This window comes from Magnolia sinica, chromosome 6, assembly GCF_029962835.1.
Source record: "Magnolia sinica isolate HGM2019 chromosome 6, MsV1, whole genome shotgun sequence".
NCBI classification, from domain to species: domain Eukaryota; kingdom Viridiplantae; phylum Streptophyta; class Magnoliopsida; order Magnoliales; family Magnoliaceae; genus Magnolia; species Magnolia sinica.
Window position 1 is genome coordinate 38,058,780 of NC_080578.1, and position 20,396 is coordinate 38,079,175.

The 20,396-nt window shown below is 38.6% G+C and overlaps 1 protein-coding gene across 1 annotated transcript in view; it reads right to left on the bottom strand.

The window, feature by feature from the left end:
- Positions 1 to 20,396, bottom strand: part of LOC131248674 (mediator of RNA polymerase II transcription subunit 15a-like) — an 83,595-nt gene that overhangs the window by 20,283 nt on the left and 42,916 nt on the right. The window contains exon 6 of the mRNA XM_058249060.1: positions 17,908 to 17,978. Within this exon, the coding sequence (XP_058105043.1) occupies positions 17,908 to 17,978 (71 nt within the window). The remainder of the gene's footprint in view (positions 1 to 17,907; positions 17,979 to 20,396) is intronic.

Below are 20,396 nucleotides of genomic sequence, written 5' to 3' on the forward strand. Positions count from 1 at the left end.
CATGTTTTGGTAAGGATTTGTGAGTGCAACTAGAATACATTTGAGTCTGTAAGATTTTCAATTCACTCTTCAAATATTGGATTTGGAGTGAATATTAAAAGTATCGAATCGGTAATCACTATCACTAATTCACTTTCAATTTAAATGTTATACTGATTCACATAAAATAATAATAATAATAATAATAATAATAATAATAATAATAATAATAATAATAATAATAATAATAAATAAATAATCATCTTAAACGAAAGATGCTAAATGACCTTATTTTCATCCAATACAACCAAAAGTTGCGGGAATGATTCCTAAGTGAGAAAAGCCTAGTTTCTCTGATCCTATTTGCCTAGATGATCTGGAGGCAGACAATGAGTGATTTGTAGTGACGAAGGACCCGGTGGTTGTAGGAGATAACTTAACATGGGCTCAAGTTGAAGATATCACATTTAGAGCGGCACTTAGAGAAAGTTCTTCAAGTCAAATATTGAGAAGACAAACAAGGCCAATTAGCAATCGAGGCCAAGAAGAAGACAAGATTCAATAGATAAAAGAAAAAGATGATCAACCATTGGATGTAGATCACGACCTCGTAAGAACCAATGATAAAGAAACAAAACAAAAGAAAGTTACAAGAAAGGAGATGGTGGTGGGGGTGGCGGCAATGATGGTGGAGATGTGTCACAATGGATTAAGGATAAAATTGTTTAGATTATTTTTGAATTTTGATTTTTTTTTTTTTTTTAGTTTGTAGTTTGTAATTGTAACATTGTAGTTTGTACTTTGTCACTTTGTAGTTTGTAATTTGTATAATGTATTTACTATTTCTCTACATCAAGTCATCAATAAAATTCCTATGTTGTTTCATTTTCACAATTTTGAATAGGTCGTATCATTTAAGTACTTTTAGTTATTACCTTTTTAGATAACTTTGTTACTTGTTAGATGTAATGCAAAATATGTAATAAATATAACAAAATATGACTCAATGAAATTACAATTCCAAACACTTGTAGTAGTTTTACATTTTTTATTTTTTTTTTCTAATTTTCCTCGTCTTTTGGTGTTTTTTTTTTTTTAAAAAAAAAAACCTATTCATGAGAGTTGTGCGATCACATATGCGATCAACCTTCCAGGACTGCTTAGGATCACTTATGCCATTTGACAACATTGACAATGAAGTTAAATTATTTCACCAACTGTATTCACTAGTTGGGCTAGTAACGTATCTAGTATTGCTCCTAAACTCTAGATAACTAGCAAGTCTAAAAATCAGGCATTTGTTCGAAGAGCAGGAAAGTGGGAACCTTGCACTCATTCGTATCCGACGATACGAGCATCCTGGATGGGTACTACTATTTTCTGAAGGTTCCTAGTATCGAAGGCAATGTGAAAACAAGTTATGCAGATATGAACACACGACTTGACAAGAGTTGTCCTTGAGATCATCTAATTGGATCGGATTAGGAGGTGTTGCATCCAAACTCCTTTTTGGTAAGATTTGCCTCCATTTAGGAACTAATAGACAACCCCTCAAACCCATTTAAATAAAATAAATAAAATCCTAGTTTTGTAGATTGCAACAAGGGCAGTGGGACTAGGTTGCACCACAACCCAACCCCGCCTCATTTTTTATTAGAAAATTTTGGTGTGTAAATTGGATTCCCACTTGTAGAGATCCAGTTTTGGCGGGATTCCATCTCCTTTGACTTATATATATATGAGTAATGCTCACACACAACTAGTTGGACATTACGTTTTCGTCCAACTAGCTATGCATTTAATGAAAACTTTCTTCTTAATTAATGTTAGTAAATGTTTTCACCGCACCCTAATTTCATTTTATCATGGAAAAGTGGCCACGGCTTGAGTGGGTCCCATCATGGTGTTATAAAATCAACTCTGACCATCACTTATGTCACTCAACCTTAGATCAAGGTCTCAAAATTTATCCCCATTGGTAGTCCAAGAGGACCACACGATTGGAATTAGTATACATGGAAAGGTTCACCCTCCAAATAGTTTCCCATAGAGTGGCTCATATGAATCATATATGAACCTGATTTTTGGGACCCATGCTTACTTTTGACGTGACATCTAATGATTGGAATAGATTCCACAGTTTCATCATGAATGGCCCTGTAAAAATCAAGGGTGGATGTCTCTCTCCCAATTATTCTCATTGGTGTGGCCCATCTGAATCACGGGTTAGCCTGATTTATTGGTTGTAAGCTTATTACTTGATTAAACATCCAATGGTAAAAGTGGATCTCACACACATATTAGAGTAGGCCCAAAAAAAACCAGAAGTGGGAGTCCATGTTATACCCGTCTCCAGAACACCCAAAACACTACTATTGGGCGTAATTTAAAGTGGTAATGAATGCTCGTAATGCTAGCAGTCGCAGATTAGCTACGGAACCCGACTGTGACTCACTATTGAAGTGATATGACCACGTTCTGTGGGCCCCATCATGATGTATGTATTATATCCATATCATTCATCTATTTGGAGAGGTCCTTTTAGGGCATGAGCCAAAGGATGAGGTAGATCCAAAGCTCAAGTGAACCACACCACAAAAAACAGTGGGGACAATGACGACCACCGTTGAAACCTTCATGGGCCCACCATGATGTCTATTTGAGATCCAACCTACTTATAAGTTAACAAAAACATGGAACAAGGGAAAACACAAAGATCAACTTGATCGAAAGCTTTTGTGGCCTCAAGATGCTTTTAAGGGTAGGCGTTCAATCCCCACTTTTTTCTGTGGTGGGGTCCACTTGAGCTTTGGATTTGAATCGTTCTTTGTATCGTGCCATAAAATGATCTCTCCAAATGGATGGACGGTGTGGATAAAACACATGCATCATGGTTGGGCTCACAGAACGTAGTGACATCACTTTAGTAGCTAATCCGCGTCCAATGGTACCGCATAGCATAATTTAAGGTTGTAATTAATCCTCGTAATGCCGGCATTATACACCCAAAACGTTGTGGATCACACCACTGTAAATAGTGTTGATTGTGAGGACCGGCCAAAAAATAAGGTAGATCCACGGCTAACATGGGTTGTGGAAAGAGTGGTCATGGCTGAAACCTCTTTTAAAAACAAAGAAATTAGCCTAATACAAAACTTTTGTGGCCCCACTAATGTTGGATCTGTCTTATTTTTGAGCTCATGTCCTGACATAATCTAAAAAAAACAGATGGTCTGGATAGATTTATCACAAGCATTTTAGTGGGCCCCACTAGCTTCCTATGACAAGAAGTTAACAAAGGGTAAGAGGCAATTGGCGTCAGTTACCAAGCGGCAGATAGGGAGAGAGAACATTAAATGTGGAGAGAGAGAGGTAGGAGGAATAAGTTACATACCGGTAGAAGGTGCACACATGTGAGGGGTTTGAATAATGTATCAAATGTGTAAGAAATCTAATCCATTAATCAAATAAAGTTCTTTGTAAGTATATTAAAGGTATAAAATATATTTTTTTTTATATCAATAGTACATAATATTTTTATACAAGAAAAGTGGGTTGTCATAAACCTATTTCAATAATCTAGTTTCAACTTACGTGGATTTAAATATAAAATCCATTTACTAATTTTTGCCTGATAAAATTTAACTATTGAGCCATGTTTTATAAACGAGATAGATCTTTGACACGTGTTTCCAATTTATCCATGTAATACTTGATGTCACGTGGCCTTTTATGAGTAGGCATTATATGCATTATATGTAAATAAAGAAAAATATTTCAATAATTTAATGCACAGATAGTTGGACCAATTTGAATGGTCCAACTAGTTGTGTGTGAGCATCTCTCTCTCTCTCTCTCTCTCTCTCTCTCTCTCTCTCTATATATATATATATATATATATATAATCATCTTCCCAATCATTTTCATTTCTCACCCCAAGGCATGGGTTGTGTCCCCTAGTACATCTACCCCTTAAACTCCCAAATATTACTGAAAGAACATCCTAAAATCTATAAATAGAGCCCTCACTCCTCCAGTAAAGGGCCTTTGGATTTTTTGCTTCACTACACACCCTTTTTCATACTCACCTCCTCTCTCCTTCACTTGAAAAACCCATCCCTTCTAGAAAATCCCACCAAAAGACAAGGAGAAAGGATTGCAAGAAATTAGAAGAAATAGAAAGGTACATTAAGAACTATAAAAAAAGAAAGAGGAAGTGGATGATGCTATTATCCAGCTCTATAAACATCTCCTTTCTAGTGAGAAGAGGAGAAGACCAACTCTCGATCATTTGGAGTTCCCTTCCATCCTGGAGGTTGAGGCAGTGGCATTGGAGAAGCAAATTACAGAGGAGGTGAAAAGGGTAGTGAGTAATTTGGTGAGGGATAAAGTGCAAAGACGAGATCGCTTTCCCATGGTGTTTTTCCAAGTATTCCACGAGGCAATAAAAAGGGATGTGGTCGGCTTTATATTGGAATTCTTCAAAAATGGTGGATTTGGGTGGAATTGGGGGTCACTTTCATTGCCCTGGTTCTAAAGGAAGAGGAAGCGGAAAGTTTGAGGGATATTATCAACCGATCAACCTAGTCGGGGCTCCGTACAAAATTTTTGCAAAGTTGTTGGTTACGAAATTTCACGTAGTTCTAGGGCATGTCATCTAAAACTCTCATGGTGCATCTGATGAAGGCAGGCAAATTTTGGATTGTACGTTGATCGCCCAAAAATGCATTGATTATCGTTGAAGACAAGGTGTGAAAGGAGAGGTATGGAAGCTCGACATCAAGAAAGCGTATGATAACAAGAGGTGTGAATTTCCAGACCAAATGCTAAGACACATTGGTTGCGATGCGAGATGGAGAGGATGAATTCAGGCATTTGTCGAATTGGCTAGGTTATCAATTCCAATTAATAGGTCATCAAAAGGAAACTTCAAATCTTCGAAAGGTCTCAGGCAGGGTGATCCACTTCTGCCTTTTTTTATTTATTGTGGTGCCAGATGTGCTAAGCAGGATGTTGGACATGGGGCAAGCAACGGGTCTGATAGAAGGATTAAAGGTAAATAGGAGCAAATTTCAAATATCCCATCTCCAGTATGCCAATGACACACTGTTATTTTGTGATGCAGATACCTCCAAAGTAGACAACTTGAGGAAGATTATTTTGTGATTTGCGTTGGTGTTAGTGCTTAACGTAAATACTTCAAAAAGTGAGATGTTAGGTATTGGCATCTTCGAGGAAAATGTGGTGGCCCTAGAAGAGGTCTTTCAATGTAAGGATAGCTCGTTTCCTTCATCCTACCTGGGGCTTCCATTATGTTTAGGTAAGTCGCCTACCCACCTTTGGGATAAGGTGGTGGAGATAGTGGATCAGCAGTGACATCTATCTTTGGGGGGTAGGCTAACTCTAATCAAAGCTACTCTTTTGAATATCCCAGTGTACTTTCTCTTTTTTTAAGTGTCCAAAGAAGGCATTAATGAAGGTTGACAAGCTTAGGCGAGATTTCCTATGGAAAGGGATTGAAGACAAGAACAAGTTCCATTTGTTGAAATGGAAGGAGGTATGCAGGCCATATGGGGAGGGGAGCGTGGGCATAAGTTGGAGGAAATGAATGACACCTTGTTGAGAAAATGACTAGGGAGGTTTGGGGTGGAGGAGGATGCTTTTGTGGAGGAGAGTGGTGGAGAGGAAAAATGGGGCCAAGGAGGGCGGCTAGTGAACCAAGGAGTCTTCTCTGTATAGGGCTTCGATGATTTGGAGGGCAATTGCAAAATTGAGGGTGAGGATCAAGGAGCGGGTAGGTTTCTCCTTAAGGGATGGGAGGAGAATCAGGTCTTCGGAAGATGTATGGTTAGTTGATAGCACCTTCCCGTGGATTTTCTGAGGTTAGCTAGTTTATCGTCAATAGCAAAGTCCCCATGGCTATGTGTTACTCCTTTTTGGGTAATAGGTGGTTTGGACTGTTGTGTCATAGAAACCTATCGGATGAAGAGGAATCTGATTTCATCTCTCTTGAATCGGCTAAGCAACGCATAGCCCCTAATGGATGCTAAGGATTTGTTAGTTTGGCTGAAAGATAAATTGGGAGATTCTCGGTGCACTCTTTCTATGAGTTATGTACGCATCCATCGCAAAGGGGCAAGGGGAACACATCTTTTGTGTGGCATTATAGGGCCCCTCCTAAGGTTGCTACATTGGCCCAACTGATTGGCAAGGAGTAGGGTGCTCACAATGGATACCTTCGTAAGAGGAATACAATAGTGATCAATGCTTTTCTTCTATGCTTGAGAGATGAAGAGTTGGTTAATCATTTGTTTATAGATTGCACATTCTCTAGGGAGCTTTGGAAAAGATTTTTGGGGATTTTAAAGATTTCTTGGGTGATACCTGAGTTGATCAAGAGTTTCTTTCTCTCGTGGCATGGGAGAGGGGTTGGAAAGAAAGGGCGTGAGGTCTAGAGGTCAGCGTTGCTAGCATAAAAACCATAAGAATTCAATTCCCTACCCTACCTAACCCACACATGTGACTGTACGGCCACATGTTTGAACTCATAGAGCCGGTTGTACGGTCTCACCCTTATCCCTTTGGCCTTCCACTACCCATACAACAAAACCCTATCTTCTCTTATCCAAACCCTAACCCTAAACCTAAAAATCACAATTCTAATTTCCCTAAATTACCAAACCCTAGGTCTTCAAAACCTTTAATTAAACCCAAATCCCTACATTCTCTTCATCCAAAACCTTAATTCCCCTCTACCAATACCTAAATCCATCAATTCCCTTAACAAATTCACCCAATTTATTCCTAATTTCATCTTTTCCCTAAATTCTAAACAACCATAATTCCCAATTCCCATGAACCCTAATTTTCCCAATTTCATATTTTTCCCTTCCTAACCCTAATCATGGAACCTACAAGTCAGTCCCTTGAGTGTGGAACATGCCTATGCTAATTTGGAAGTTCTATCCTTCCATTGGGCCTAATTTTAATTGATTTATGTGGTTTCTTACCATGCGGGCGTGTGATTTAGGTTAAATCAGATTTTATTTCTTATTATTTACTCTTAATATGTTATGAGTTAGCATCTTTTGTTAATTGAATTGCTTTACAGACTCTTTCATAATTTCCATGTTGCATGCTAGGATTAAATCATGTGTCAACGATCGATGTTTTTGCTATTGTATGAAGATGGGGAACATTTTTCAGCGTGCGAAAAGAGATGTAATAGATTAGGTCTTGTGTTTGAGGGAGAGAGCGAATGGCTCCGGTAACCAAGGTATTCTATAACGGTAACGATGGCCATAACGGCCACCACCGTTACCTTTACGATAAGGGTCGTAACGGTTGTTACGGCCCACGTAACAGCCATTATGATCTCTCTCTTTTTCTTTTTTTAATTGAAATGAAAAACCCAAAAAACATGTATCTGCCCTATAACATTGAAATAAAATCCGAAAAACATGTATTTGCATCATAACAGACCATTAGAGGACTGTTACGACCTTTATAGGGGGCGTAACGAGTCGTTAACGACGGTTACATGTCATTTTTTCCATAACGGTTGTTACGACTGTCACGGCCCCACAACATGTAACAGTTACCACTATTACCTTCAGGGGTCGTTTGGCACCGTGGATTGGAGGGGATTGGAGGGGAATTAAGGGGGTTTCAAATCCCCTGGTTGTTTGGCAGAATAAGGAACTGGGGTTTCCAATCCCCTCTTTGAGGGGGTTTCTAATCCATGGTGAGAGCTTGGATTACACCTAAAATCATTTCAATAGTTGCAGGTGTAACATGTGTGTCACTATACACTATCATTCTATTGGGCACATGGCCCATTAATGATGATCAGCACCGTCCAAACATTGTCCGTGTAAATCAACAATTAAAAATCATTGGATAGACACTCAGACATATCTTGTGCTTGTGGCCCATCCAAGACATGGAATTTCATCATTTTCGGGCAAAGCATATATTTCAGCAGGCTTATCACAACCATTGTGTCAAAAATTACATATCTCACTAATTAGAGATATTAAAATTGATTTAGTAATTAAATTCAAACCCCTATAAATATACCATGGATAGGTACTTTTGGATTAAAGTTAATTCACACTCCAGGGTGCCAAACACACTTGGAGGATTGCAAATCCAGGGGGTTTCTAATCCCGGGGGTTCCAAATCTACACTCCCAAATAGGCCCTTGTGTTAACGGCCTTTACAACCCAAAAACAGCCTTTATGGCACACCATGTCGGTAACCATTACAAAAGGGGAGGCTTTTAAAGCTTTTTTTTCCCTTTTAGAATCTCTACGCATTATAAGAAAAGTGATTATGAATCAAGGCTTCCGCAAATCCGACAAGAACATAACATAGAATAGAACTTTCAGTGATTCTCCACCACACCTTTTCACTATCATCTACTATTTTCTGCTCTTTATTTATTTATTTATTTATTTATTACAAAGAACAGAACTTTCGGTGATTCTCCACCACACCTTTTCACTATCATCTACTATTTTCTGCTCTTTATTTATTTATTAATTACAAAGAACAGAACTTTCAGTGATTCTCCACCACACCTTTTCACTATCATCTATTATTTTATGCTCTTTATTTATTTATTTATTTATTCATTACAAAGAATAGAACTTTTGATGATTCTCCAACACACTTTTTCACTATCTTCTAGTATTTTCTACTCTTTATTTATTTATTTATTTCATCATATATTCATCTTATATTCATTTCTAAAATTTCAACCCCCAAGTAGAGATTGTGTTTGACATGGGTAGAGGTGCCTAACACCTTCCTTTTCCATCATCAAGGCCCTTGTCCAGAATCTATAGTAGGAGGCAAAACCATTGAGTGGAGTCAATCAATGAAACAAAAAATCGAAATGTTTTGATATTTAGCTCTATGAATTTCTAGCCTCCTGTAGATTTTGAAAAAGTAAACTAGTGTCCACTCCTTTTATTTGCTGAAATTTTATAGGCAATTTTGTTGGTCTGCTCCACATATATAAAAAAGTGATGTTAAATTATTTAAGTCTACAATATCCATAGTTGGTGGATGAAAATGAATTCATTGTTTAGACATGCACTAGGTAGTCATTCTAGGTGTGAGGTAACGATATCGGTAGGTGTAACGGTCCCCACTGATACCGTTACGTGTAATGGCATGTACACCCCCATTATAAGTTGTGAGGTAACGGTATAAGTATGCCAACTACCAGGGTATAGTTATAAGTTGAACCACCAGGGCCATGGCTACGCACAGCATCCAGCCTGCCAACACCCATTCAACCAAAACCTACACAAATCCATTACATGTAGTAGCGTACTCACAAGACTTGCTCGTGGTTTCTTACGTACAATGTGTGACCGTATAATCTAGCGATGAGTGGCCTACTTTAAAGCTGGTCAAACTTCTTCCCCAGCCTTGACCTCAGTCAAAGAAGGCCCTATTAGTACCAACTCGGGTCCACGTGGGACGCTCGCCCAAGAATTTAAGGGATACTCGTTCCGCGAGTTGTCTAGTGTTCTAAAAAATCAACATCTTATAAAGTTGTTGCATACTTAGCAAATAAAAATAATAATCAATGGTAAACAAGCAATTGTACATGATACGCCACGATATGCATGCGGGATAATCCATCCGTGTAATTGACTGCTTATCCAACATGTCCACTATCCTTTAAACCATTTGGGCTTCTTGACCATCTCCCTGATGATCCGTCGGCTAGATTCCGGTTTTCTTTCTTTGAACAATTCTCTTTTGAGACATGACTATAATTAAACGATCTAGCCAGTGCACTATACGACTCAAGTACTGGTACACTAATATTAGAACAAAATCAACAATTATCAATGATCTAACCGTTGAACGGCAAGGCTGGCCCCTAATCCTTAGATCCATACCATAAATAGTCCATTCTATTGACAATACAAAATCTTTAATGCAATCCGAACTATTCATCAAGTCTAAATCTTATAGTTATGACAAAATCTTGCTTTAAGCTATGTTGGATGCTAAGAACCATCCGATCTGACCGTTGAATTTCATGATTCACCTTAAGGTTGGATCCATTGGTTTAGATTTATAAGTTAGGCCAGATGGATCTTACTTTCCTTACATTAAACCTCCCAAATAGGTGTTTATACTTAAAATAAACGGTTGGATTGGGCTCGATCAAAATATTAAATGCCCAAGTTGATCATTGTGTCTTTTCCTCTAAAACCATGGCTCAAATCTAAGATTGGTCCAATGATCATAGTTATCATGGCCAAATCATGGTCCTATACATGATTTAAATTATAGATAACTTTAGATATCCAAATCTACTGTTGAGACTTAGCATAGGCAGTATGGCCCACTTTTGATGTACAATTTAAAGTGGTGGGGCCCACTGATCTACCAATTGATCATTGGTAGGTCTACTATGTAATGCTAGATTAGATTTATAGTCTTATTATGGTTTCTAGATCTAAGTCCAAAGGTGGGGTCCACCTGAATCAAGATGTAAAACAAATCAAGGGATTTAATTCAAGACTCAAGTTGGCTAGGAATCCAAAACATAATATCTCACAACATCATGATCTTTAACAAGATATGATAATCAAATCTAAACAAATCGATGGTGGGGCCCACTAAGATGGTAGTGATCGCGAGAGGTGGGGCCCACATGATCATCTTGCCTCAAATCTAAAATAATCAAAGATACACTTTTATGGAAATCAAGTTTCCACTATCAAACAGTCGATCTTGTGGTGGGCCATCCACTAGATCCCTGGGTTGATTTGTTAATCCTAACATTTGGGTATTCCAAATCCATAAAATGAATTTGATATCCCTTCTTTTGCCATTTGGGGCCATTACATAAGATCGGGGTTAATCCATACCATTGATCAATGGTTATAGTATTTAGATCTAACTAGATCGCCGTTAAATCACAAACACAGGTCCATATGTACAAATTATTCTACATCTACAGATAAGCATATGTACACATTATCATCATATATTCATCTCAAGATCATGTGGTGGGGCACATTTATAGGATCATATCTAAATGGTCCTACTACATTAGATCAATCGTTTATACAAGAAATTTACGGTTCAGATTGATTCCAATATCTGCATCTTAAGAATCTAAAATCATGATTTGCTTATCCATCATCATATATGGCCTACATAGTCTTGGAATACTCGGATCTAATATGCAATTCCATGGATTACATATTTTTCAACAATATACATCAACAAGATCAAGATCAAGCAAGATGGGGTCCATCGACAACATAGGGGAAAAACCCCTTTTTCAATATTAATGGTTGCTGACGTGGCAATGGACCCCTTTTGATGTTGAAAAATGAGGATTTCCCCCCATGTTGTCAATGGCCCCTTTTGATGTTAAAAAAAGAGGTTTTCCCCAATGTTGTCAATGGACCCCATCTTGCTTGATCTTGATCTTATTGATGTATATTGTTGAAAAATGTGTAATCTATGAAATTGCATATTAGATCTATGTATTCCAAGACTACATGGACCATATATGATGATGGATAAGCAAATGATTTTAGATTCTTAAGATGTGGATTTTGGAATCAATCTGGACTGAAGATTTTTTGTATAAATGATTGATCTAATGTAGTGGGACCATTGGATCTGATCCTACAAATATGCCCCACCACATGATCTTGAGATGAGTATATAATGATAATGTGTAGATATGTTGATGTGTAGATGCAGAATAATTTGTAGATATGGACCTTGATCAACGGTATGGATTAACCTCGATCTTATGTGATGGGCCCCACATGGCAAAAGAAGGGATATCCAATTCATTTTATGGATTTGGATTACTCAAATGTTAGGATTAACAAATCAGCCCATGGATCTAGTGGATGGCTCACCACAAGATCGACTGTTAGATGGCGTAAACTTAATTTACATAAAAATGTATCTTTGATTATTTTAGATTTGAGGTAAGATGATCATGTGGGCCCCGCCTCTCGTGCTCACTACCATCTTAGTGGGCCACACTATCGATTTGTTTAGATTTGATAATCTAATCTTGTTAAAGATCATGATGTTGTGAGATATGATGTTTTGGATTGCTAGACAACTTGTGTCCTGAATTAGATCCCTTGATTTCTTGTACATCTTGATTTAGGTGGACCCTACCTTTGGACTAAGATCTGGAAACCATAATAAGACTTGAAATCTAATCTAGCCTTAGATAGTAGACCTACCGATGATCAAGTGGTAGATCCGTGGGCCCCACTGACTACGCTAGGTTTCAACGGTAGATTTGGATATCTAAAGTTATCTGTAATTTAAATCATGTATAGGTGATGCAGGACATGAAAATTAAATATGATATGCAAGATTTCAGGCTTTAGATCACACTAATTTTAAAACAATCACAAAAATTCCACATCCTATATACAGTCAAGCATTCAACAAGGGGAATCTACGAGGGTCCAAGCCTACACATGTTAGGGCTGAATCAATTAAGATTATGGACCAAACAATATGCAAAGGAGAATAGATTCATCCACACAAGCAAAGGATTATTCCCAATCCAAGGGATTCACATGTTTCAAATCGGGAAAACCTAGGGTTTGCAAAAAAGTGGAATAGGACTTAGGATTTAGGATTATCTAGGGTTAGGGTTAGGGAAATAAGGTGATAGAGGAGTTAAAGAGAGGAGAGAGAGAACTTGTAATCAGTCCACACGTGTGGACAGCGGGCTGGCCTGACGCACGCGCGAGGATTGCTGCCCCCAAGTGTGTGGGGCCCACGAACAAAAGAAGGGCCAACTAGGGGTTGGTCGGCTAGGGATGGGTCACCCACACACCGAGTTTCAGGGCAATCGGATGACTGGTTTGAGTACGGTGCTTCGCTGAAGTTTCGGCCCTCCTATAGGGCCTGATTCTGAAAATTTGTTGTAGAGAAGGATTAGCTGCAAAATAAAGGTGGATTTGAAGAGTGGATGGCCGTGGGAGATGATGAAAATAGATGGTAGGAGGTGGGGGCGATTTGGGATGGATGTGGCTTCGCGCCACGGTAATTAGCCCTTCGAAGAAGGGAGGGTTTCACACCCAATTAGATTTCCACAACTCAGAGAATTAGAGAAGCAGGAAAACGTAGAATTTTATTAATAATCTTCAATCCAGAAAAACCTACAAGGGGTTGCCTATTTATAAGAAAACCCTATACCTCAAAAGTCGTGCCATGTGCGCACACTATTACTTAAAGACGAAGTAACAAAAATAACAACTAATCAAAAGAATCTAAACCATTCATGATGTTCCTAATAACAATAATAAGCAAAACTCGAAGTCCTAGATTATCTAGGGTAGTGGGCCACAATCATGAGATCCAATGGTGGGATCCACATGATGATCAGGTCTACTCCAAGGAACCAAAACATAGTCCTCTAACTAGGAGGCCCTCCATGGATGTCGTCATCGATCCAGATCAATGGTGCGGCCCTCCTCCTTGCGTATGTGTGTAGGGGGGGCGTGCATGTGTGCGAGATGTCCCCATCAATAGGACCATAATTTGGTCATGATCACCATGATCATTGGACCGATCTTAGATCCGAGCCATGGTTTTAGAGGAAAATGCAAAATGACCAACTTGGGTGGTTAATATTTCAATCGAGCCCAATCCAACGTTCATTTTAAGTATAAACATCTATTTGGGAGGTTTAATGCAAGGAAAGCAAGATCCACCCAACCTAAGCTATAAATCTAAACCATTAGATCCAACCTTGAGATGAATCATGAAATTCAATGGTCGGATTAGATGGATCTTAGCATCTAACATAGCTTAAAGCAAGATCTTGTCATAACTGTAAGGTTTAAGACTTGATGAATGGTTCGGATTGTACTAAAGATAGTGTATTTTCAATATAATGGACTGTCTATGGCATGGATTTTAAGGATTAGGGGCCAGCCTTGCCGATCAACGGTTAGATCATTGATAATTGTTGATTTTGCTACCGGTACTTGAGAAGTGTAATGCATTGATTAGATCATTGAATTATAGTCGTGTCTCAAAAGAGAAAATTGTCCAAAGAAAGAAAATTGAAATCTAGCTGACAGATCATCAGGGAGATGGTCAAGAAGCCCAAATTGTCTAAAGGAGAGTGGACACATTAGATAAGTAGTCACTTACATGGATGGATTTTCCCGCATGCATCTCATGGCATATCATGTACATTTGCATGTTTACCATTGATTATTATTGATATCTGCTAAGTATGCAATTGTCTTATATGATGTTGATTCTTTAGAATACCAAACAACTCAGGAAACCTATACAGGAAACAGTGGTAATTGACCATTACAAACATCTTGTGGGCCATAAAAGCTTTCATACGGGGTTGATTTTTGGGCCCTACAGTTTAAATGGTGTGACTCACCTGATGATAGAGGTGGATTTCACTTAAATATCATGGTGATGCTCACTTCATGTGGCCAAAGATCAAGACCGTAAGGTCTGCATAGCAACATGCGCAAGGGCAATTTTGGAAGGAATTTTTTTCTGAGAAGAATCCGCAGAGCGCATTCCATATTCACTATTAAGCCAGGCCTCCATTGCCCAAAAAAAAAAGAGGGAAAATCATGGAGCGCTATACGGATTGGATGTTAACAAACAACACTTAACGCGGAGCGTTTTCTGGATTCCACATTCCGTGATTTTTTCAGTGTTAACAAACAGGCCCTAAGTCATGAATTTGTACAAATATTCATCGTACATCAATTCCAGTAAGAAATTAGAAAAAAAATAAAAATATAAATAAATAAATAAATAAATTGAAAACTTTCCTCTCTTTTTTTTTCGATTTTTTAACAGAATGGACCAAGGTGCTTTGATTCATCTAAATCGCTTGAATCGAATGTTTTAATCCGCGCACAAGGTATATCTAAATTAGCCTAAGATCACTTTGAGAACAATGAAAATTGAAGAGAAATGGGGAAAAAATTGGAATCATCTGCAGTTGTTTTGAAGGGGAAAAAAGTTTCCATACCATTATGGGGGGGAGGTTACTGCAAGGGAGGTAGCGGCCACTATGCCTCATTACGACCATTACGACATCCTTTTTTTAAGGGGTACCTGTTACAACCCTATATCTCTAAGGGGCGCCACCGATACCATTACATAACAACCGTTAGCTCATTAGGCCACACCTTGCATTTTATGCTCCACTAAAATAGTCAATGACATCTCAATTTCCAACACTCCAAGTATTCAGGAGTCGCATACATCTGCATTATGTTTCCTTTTTTTTTTTTTTTTTTTTTTCCTACCTTTTCCTAAATTAGGCATTGCATAACCATACAATTACATGGGTTTAGAATTCTACACCTCTCGAAAGGAAGCATTTATATGTAAAATGTAACATCACATTTATCTAACACATTATAACCCAACTACAATACAAATATTCCACAAGATCAAAATATAAAGCTGAATTCATAAATCCTAATTTTTGTGGTTCTTTAAGGAGGTTGCTTCTGAGATATGTCAAAATTATGACATTCATGTGCAACATTGTTGCCAAAGCAAGTGCAACACCAAGATACAAAAAAAACATTTGAATGTTTCATATCATTGTCTAAATCTTTTTTTTCTTTTTTCTTTTTTTTTAAAAAAAAAAAAAATTTCTTTTCGTTTTTTAGGATATATTGCTGTAAAACTTATAGAATATATCACTTTCTTTTCTCATATAGCTATAAGACCAGCCGTGCTTTATGGGCAAAATGTTGGGGGGGGGGGGGGGGAGGTTAAAGAACATGTTCATGGGATGAGTATAGCTGAAAAGAGGATGTTGAGATGGATGAGTGGCAAGACAAGGAAGGATAGAATTAGAAATGAATAACATTCAAAGGAACTTAGTAGTAGTACCGAAGTAATAAGATGAGGGAAAGTAGACTTAGACGGTTTGTCATGTGCAACGGAGACCAAGAACTGAGTCAGTTCGGAGTGAGTTGGTACAAGTTGAAGGCTCTAAAAGGGCAATGGGAAGGCCCAAAAAGATGTGGATGGATGTAGTAAGAAAAGACTTGATGACCTACGGTCTAACTAAAGGTCTGGCCCTTGATAGAGAGGAATGGCAGCCACTACGCCTTGTTACGACCATTATGGTGTCGTTTTTCAAGGGGTACCTGTTACACCCTCATATCTCTAAGGGGCACCACCGATACCATTACATAACGACTGTTAGCCCGTTAGGCCACACCTTGCATTCTGTGCTCCACTAGCATAGTCAATGACATCTCAATTTCCAACACTCCCAAGTATTCAGGAGCCGCAAATACATCTGCATTATGTTTTTTTTTTTTTTCCTACCTTTTCCTAAATTAGGCATTGCATAACCTTACAATTACATGGGTTTAGAATTCTACACTTCTTGAAAGGAAGCATTTATATGTAAAATGTAACATCACAATTATCTAACACATTATAACCCAACTACAATATAAATATTCCACAAGATCAAAATATAAAGCTGAATTCATAAATCCTAACTTTTGTGGTTCTTTAAGGAGGTTGCTTCTAAGATGTGTCAAAATTATGACACTCGTGTGCAACATTGTTGCCAAAGCAAGTGCAACACCAAGATACAAAAAAAAAAAAAAAAACATTTGAATGTTTCATATCGTTGTCTAAATCTAATTTTTTTTCGTTTTTCTTTTCTTTTTTTAGGATATATTGCTGTAACACTTGTGGGATATATCACTTTCTTTTCTCATATAGCTATAAGACCAGCCATGCTTTATGGGACAAAATGTTGGGGGGTAAAAGAACATGTTCATAGGATGAGTATAGCTGAAAAGAGGATGTTGAGATGGATAAGTGGCAAGACAAGGAAGGATAGAATTAGAAATGAATAACATTCAAATGAACTTAGTAGTAGTACCAAAGTAATAAGATGAGAGAAAGTAGACTAAGATGGTTTGTCACATGCAACGGAGACCAAGAACTGAGTCAGTTAGGAGTGAGTTGGTACCAGTTGAAGGCTCTAAAAGGGCAATGGGAAGGCCGAAAAGGACGTGGATGAAGGGAGCAAGAAAAGACTTGATGACCTACAGTCTAACTAAAGGTCTGGCCCTTGATAGAGTGGAATGGCAGAACAAGATTCATGGAGCCGACCCCAATAAAGTGGGATAATGTTTAGATGATGAAGATGTCTCGCTGTATAAATCAATTGTAATGCATTCCTGCAATAATGATACAATATGATACAATGAAGTGTAATCGATGTTACACACTGAACTCCATGATAATTATCTGGGGATAGATGTATCTACAATACACTGCATGTGTATTGAAGTGTAATCGATGTTACACACTGACACGAAAGATTCTTTCAGATGCAATTCTGTATCATGGCATGGGTGTTTGTATTGTAAATCCTTATGAACTTATCACGATACATTCCAAATGCTACAGGCATTATAATATTTTGAACCTCAGTATGAAAAAGTAACTCCTGTTGTAGTTGCAACTCATGCTATATCAATGGCAAATGAACTTAGTAAATTGCTTCAACTGCTTCAATGTAAAATGCATCATGCAAGGCAACAATCGGATTCGTTGTCAGTAAAATCCTAGAATCGCCCAACAAAGCACAAAGGAGACAAGATGAAAGACAAGAAACAGGCACATACATAACTTGCTCTTTTGAAAACAATGATACACCTAGACAGAACAATAAATTAAATTAAGGAAAGAAGTGTTCCAGAACAGATTAATGTAGTTGCGATTTTGCTTACATACCAAACAATAGCCTATAGAGTATTAAGAATTGTTCTCAAGCGTGTATTCTATATAGCCATGGAATAAAGATCCATCAAAGGACCAAGATAAACAAATAGACTATTACCAAAAACAAAAAGTATGAGACATTACCTTCTGATAAACATCCTCTTGCCAATCAGGTACACCCACATGTCCTGGCTGGGCTGTGGAATCCATTGATGCTGCAAAGAGGCAAGAGGAAAGTGATTGGAAAATAGACCCCTTTTTGTTGTAATTGAGCCCTTACTGTGATTTATTAATAGATTTCAAATTTAGGAACAAGACCATCAGAAGAATTTAAGATCGGGTGGCAATGCCAATCAAACTCAATCCCCATCACCCCCACCCAACCCCCCCCCGGTCAACTAATCAAAACTACTATTAACAATCTTCGTAACTCCCTAACTACTAACATCACAAAAGAATGACTGAAATACCCTTAATGGACCAAAGGCCCAAAACAAGAGGCTCCTCCATATTCCCAGATTGAATACCAAGCCTTCCTAAGGAACCAACTTTAATTGAGGGCCGGAAAGGCCAAATTTTAGAATCCTCAATGCTCATGCTCGTCAGAAAACATTTAGACCCGCTTCCAAACATTAGATTTCCCTGATTTGACAGTGTGCAAATTGACACAGTGCACTAGCCGCCGATCAGGCTGTGGGCGCCCTGATGTATAGTGCATGCTGTCTAGTGGTGTAAATGATGAAGAAGAAATGAAGAATGAAGAAGAAGAAGGAGAGAAGAGGGAGAGAGAGTGAGAGAGAGAAAGAGAGTTGTATGTATGGAGAAGAAGAGAGACGTGATGAGGATGGGTTGCTCAAACCCTAAACCTCTCACTCCTTTTATAATGTTATAAGACATGTACAAACCGTGTCTAGGCCCTTTGGGCTTTTAACGTGGGCTAGGCCCAATACCATACATATTCAACTATTGCTTGTAACTTGTTCAACTAACTAGAAAACTTTTTCAACTATGTTCCTTTCAACATTCCCCCTCAAGCTGGAGCATATATATCGAGTATTCTCAACTTGCTACTAACACGCGATCCTTATGAACATGACGTAGACTTGATGAATGTGTCGGCTAACTAGGCTTGGATGGGACACATTGGGTGAGAATTTCTTTGGATGTTATCTTTTCTCTAATGAAGTGGCAGTCCACTTCAATGTGTTTTGTCTGTTCATGGAAAACCAAATTATTGGCTATGATGCTTGATTATCGCATTATAGAATCAATGGTTCTCCACCGAAAAATTGAAGTTCCTGTAGAAGTGATGGCATTCACTGGCCACGTATTTTGCATTGGTGCTTGATCTGGCGACAAATATATATTTCTTGCTTTTACAGGTCACTAAGTTATCTCCAACAAAGATACAGTATCCATATGTGGACTTCCCATCTATGTCACCTCTATCATAAGACATTACACGACGAATAGCAGTGGAACCGTTTGAGACCTCGGATGCCACAGATGCTAAGTTGGAAAACTGAACCTATCGAGGAAAGGGAGGGGGACAATGATGGGGACATCTCGCGGACACGCATGCCCCCCTTACGCACGTACGCAAGGAGGGCCCCACCTTCGATTTGGATCGATGACGACATCCATTGAGGGCCTTCTAGTTAGAGGACTGTGTCTTTGTTCCTTAGAGTGGACCAGATCATCATGTAGATCCCATCATTGGATCTCATGATCGTGGCCCACTACCCAAAGTGATCTATGATGGGGACATCACGCGCACACGCGCACTCAAACCACCACCCCTACGCACGTACATACGCAGAAGGAGGACCCCACTATCGATCTGGCTCGATGACGACGTCCAGGGAGGGCCTCCTATCTAGAAGACAAGTTTTGGTTCAAAAAAAAAGTGGGCCCGATAGTCAAGAAAAGCACATCATGAGATCTTATGATCATGGCCCACTCGCCGGATTGATTTCATATTTTAGGTTTTGCTTATTGTTATTATTTAGAACATCACGAACACTTTAGATTTCTCTGTTTGGTTTTTATTTTAGTTTACTTCATCATCAAGTAATAGGTTGCGCACATGGTGTGAGTTTTTGGGGTATAGGGTTTTCTTATAAATAGGCACCCCTTGTAGCTTTTTTCATTGATTGAAGATTAATAAAAATTCTGCGTTTTCCTACTCTCTGAGTTGTAAAGCCTAATTGGGTGCGAAGCCACATCTAGGGTTAACTCCCGTGGTGAGAAGCCACTTTTATCCCGATTCGCCCCCATTCATCGCCATCTCTACTACCCATCTTCTACCATCCTTTCTTCTCATCTAACCCCATCATCTACACTTCGAATCAATCATCTATTGCAGCAATTCTCCTCCCCACAGCAGAATTTCAGAATCTGGCCTTACAGGAGGGCTGAAACTTTGGCAGAGCACCATGCACAAACCGTACATCAGATCGAGCTAAGATTTGGAGGTTTTGGAGTCTATCCCTGGCCGACTAGGGCCAAGGTGGCCTTTTTCTTAATAGTGGGCCCCACACACGTGCGGCCAGGATCACACACACGTGCATCTGGGCCATTGTTGTTGTCCATGCGTGCAGTACTTCTCTGGTTCATCTCTCTCCTCTCTTTCA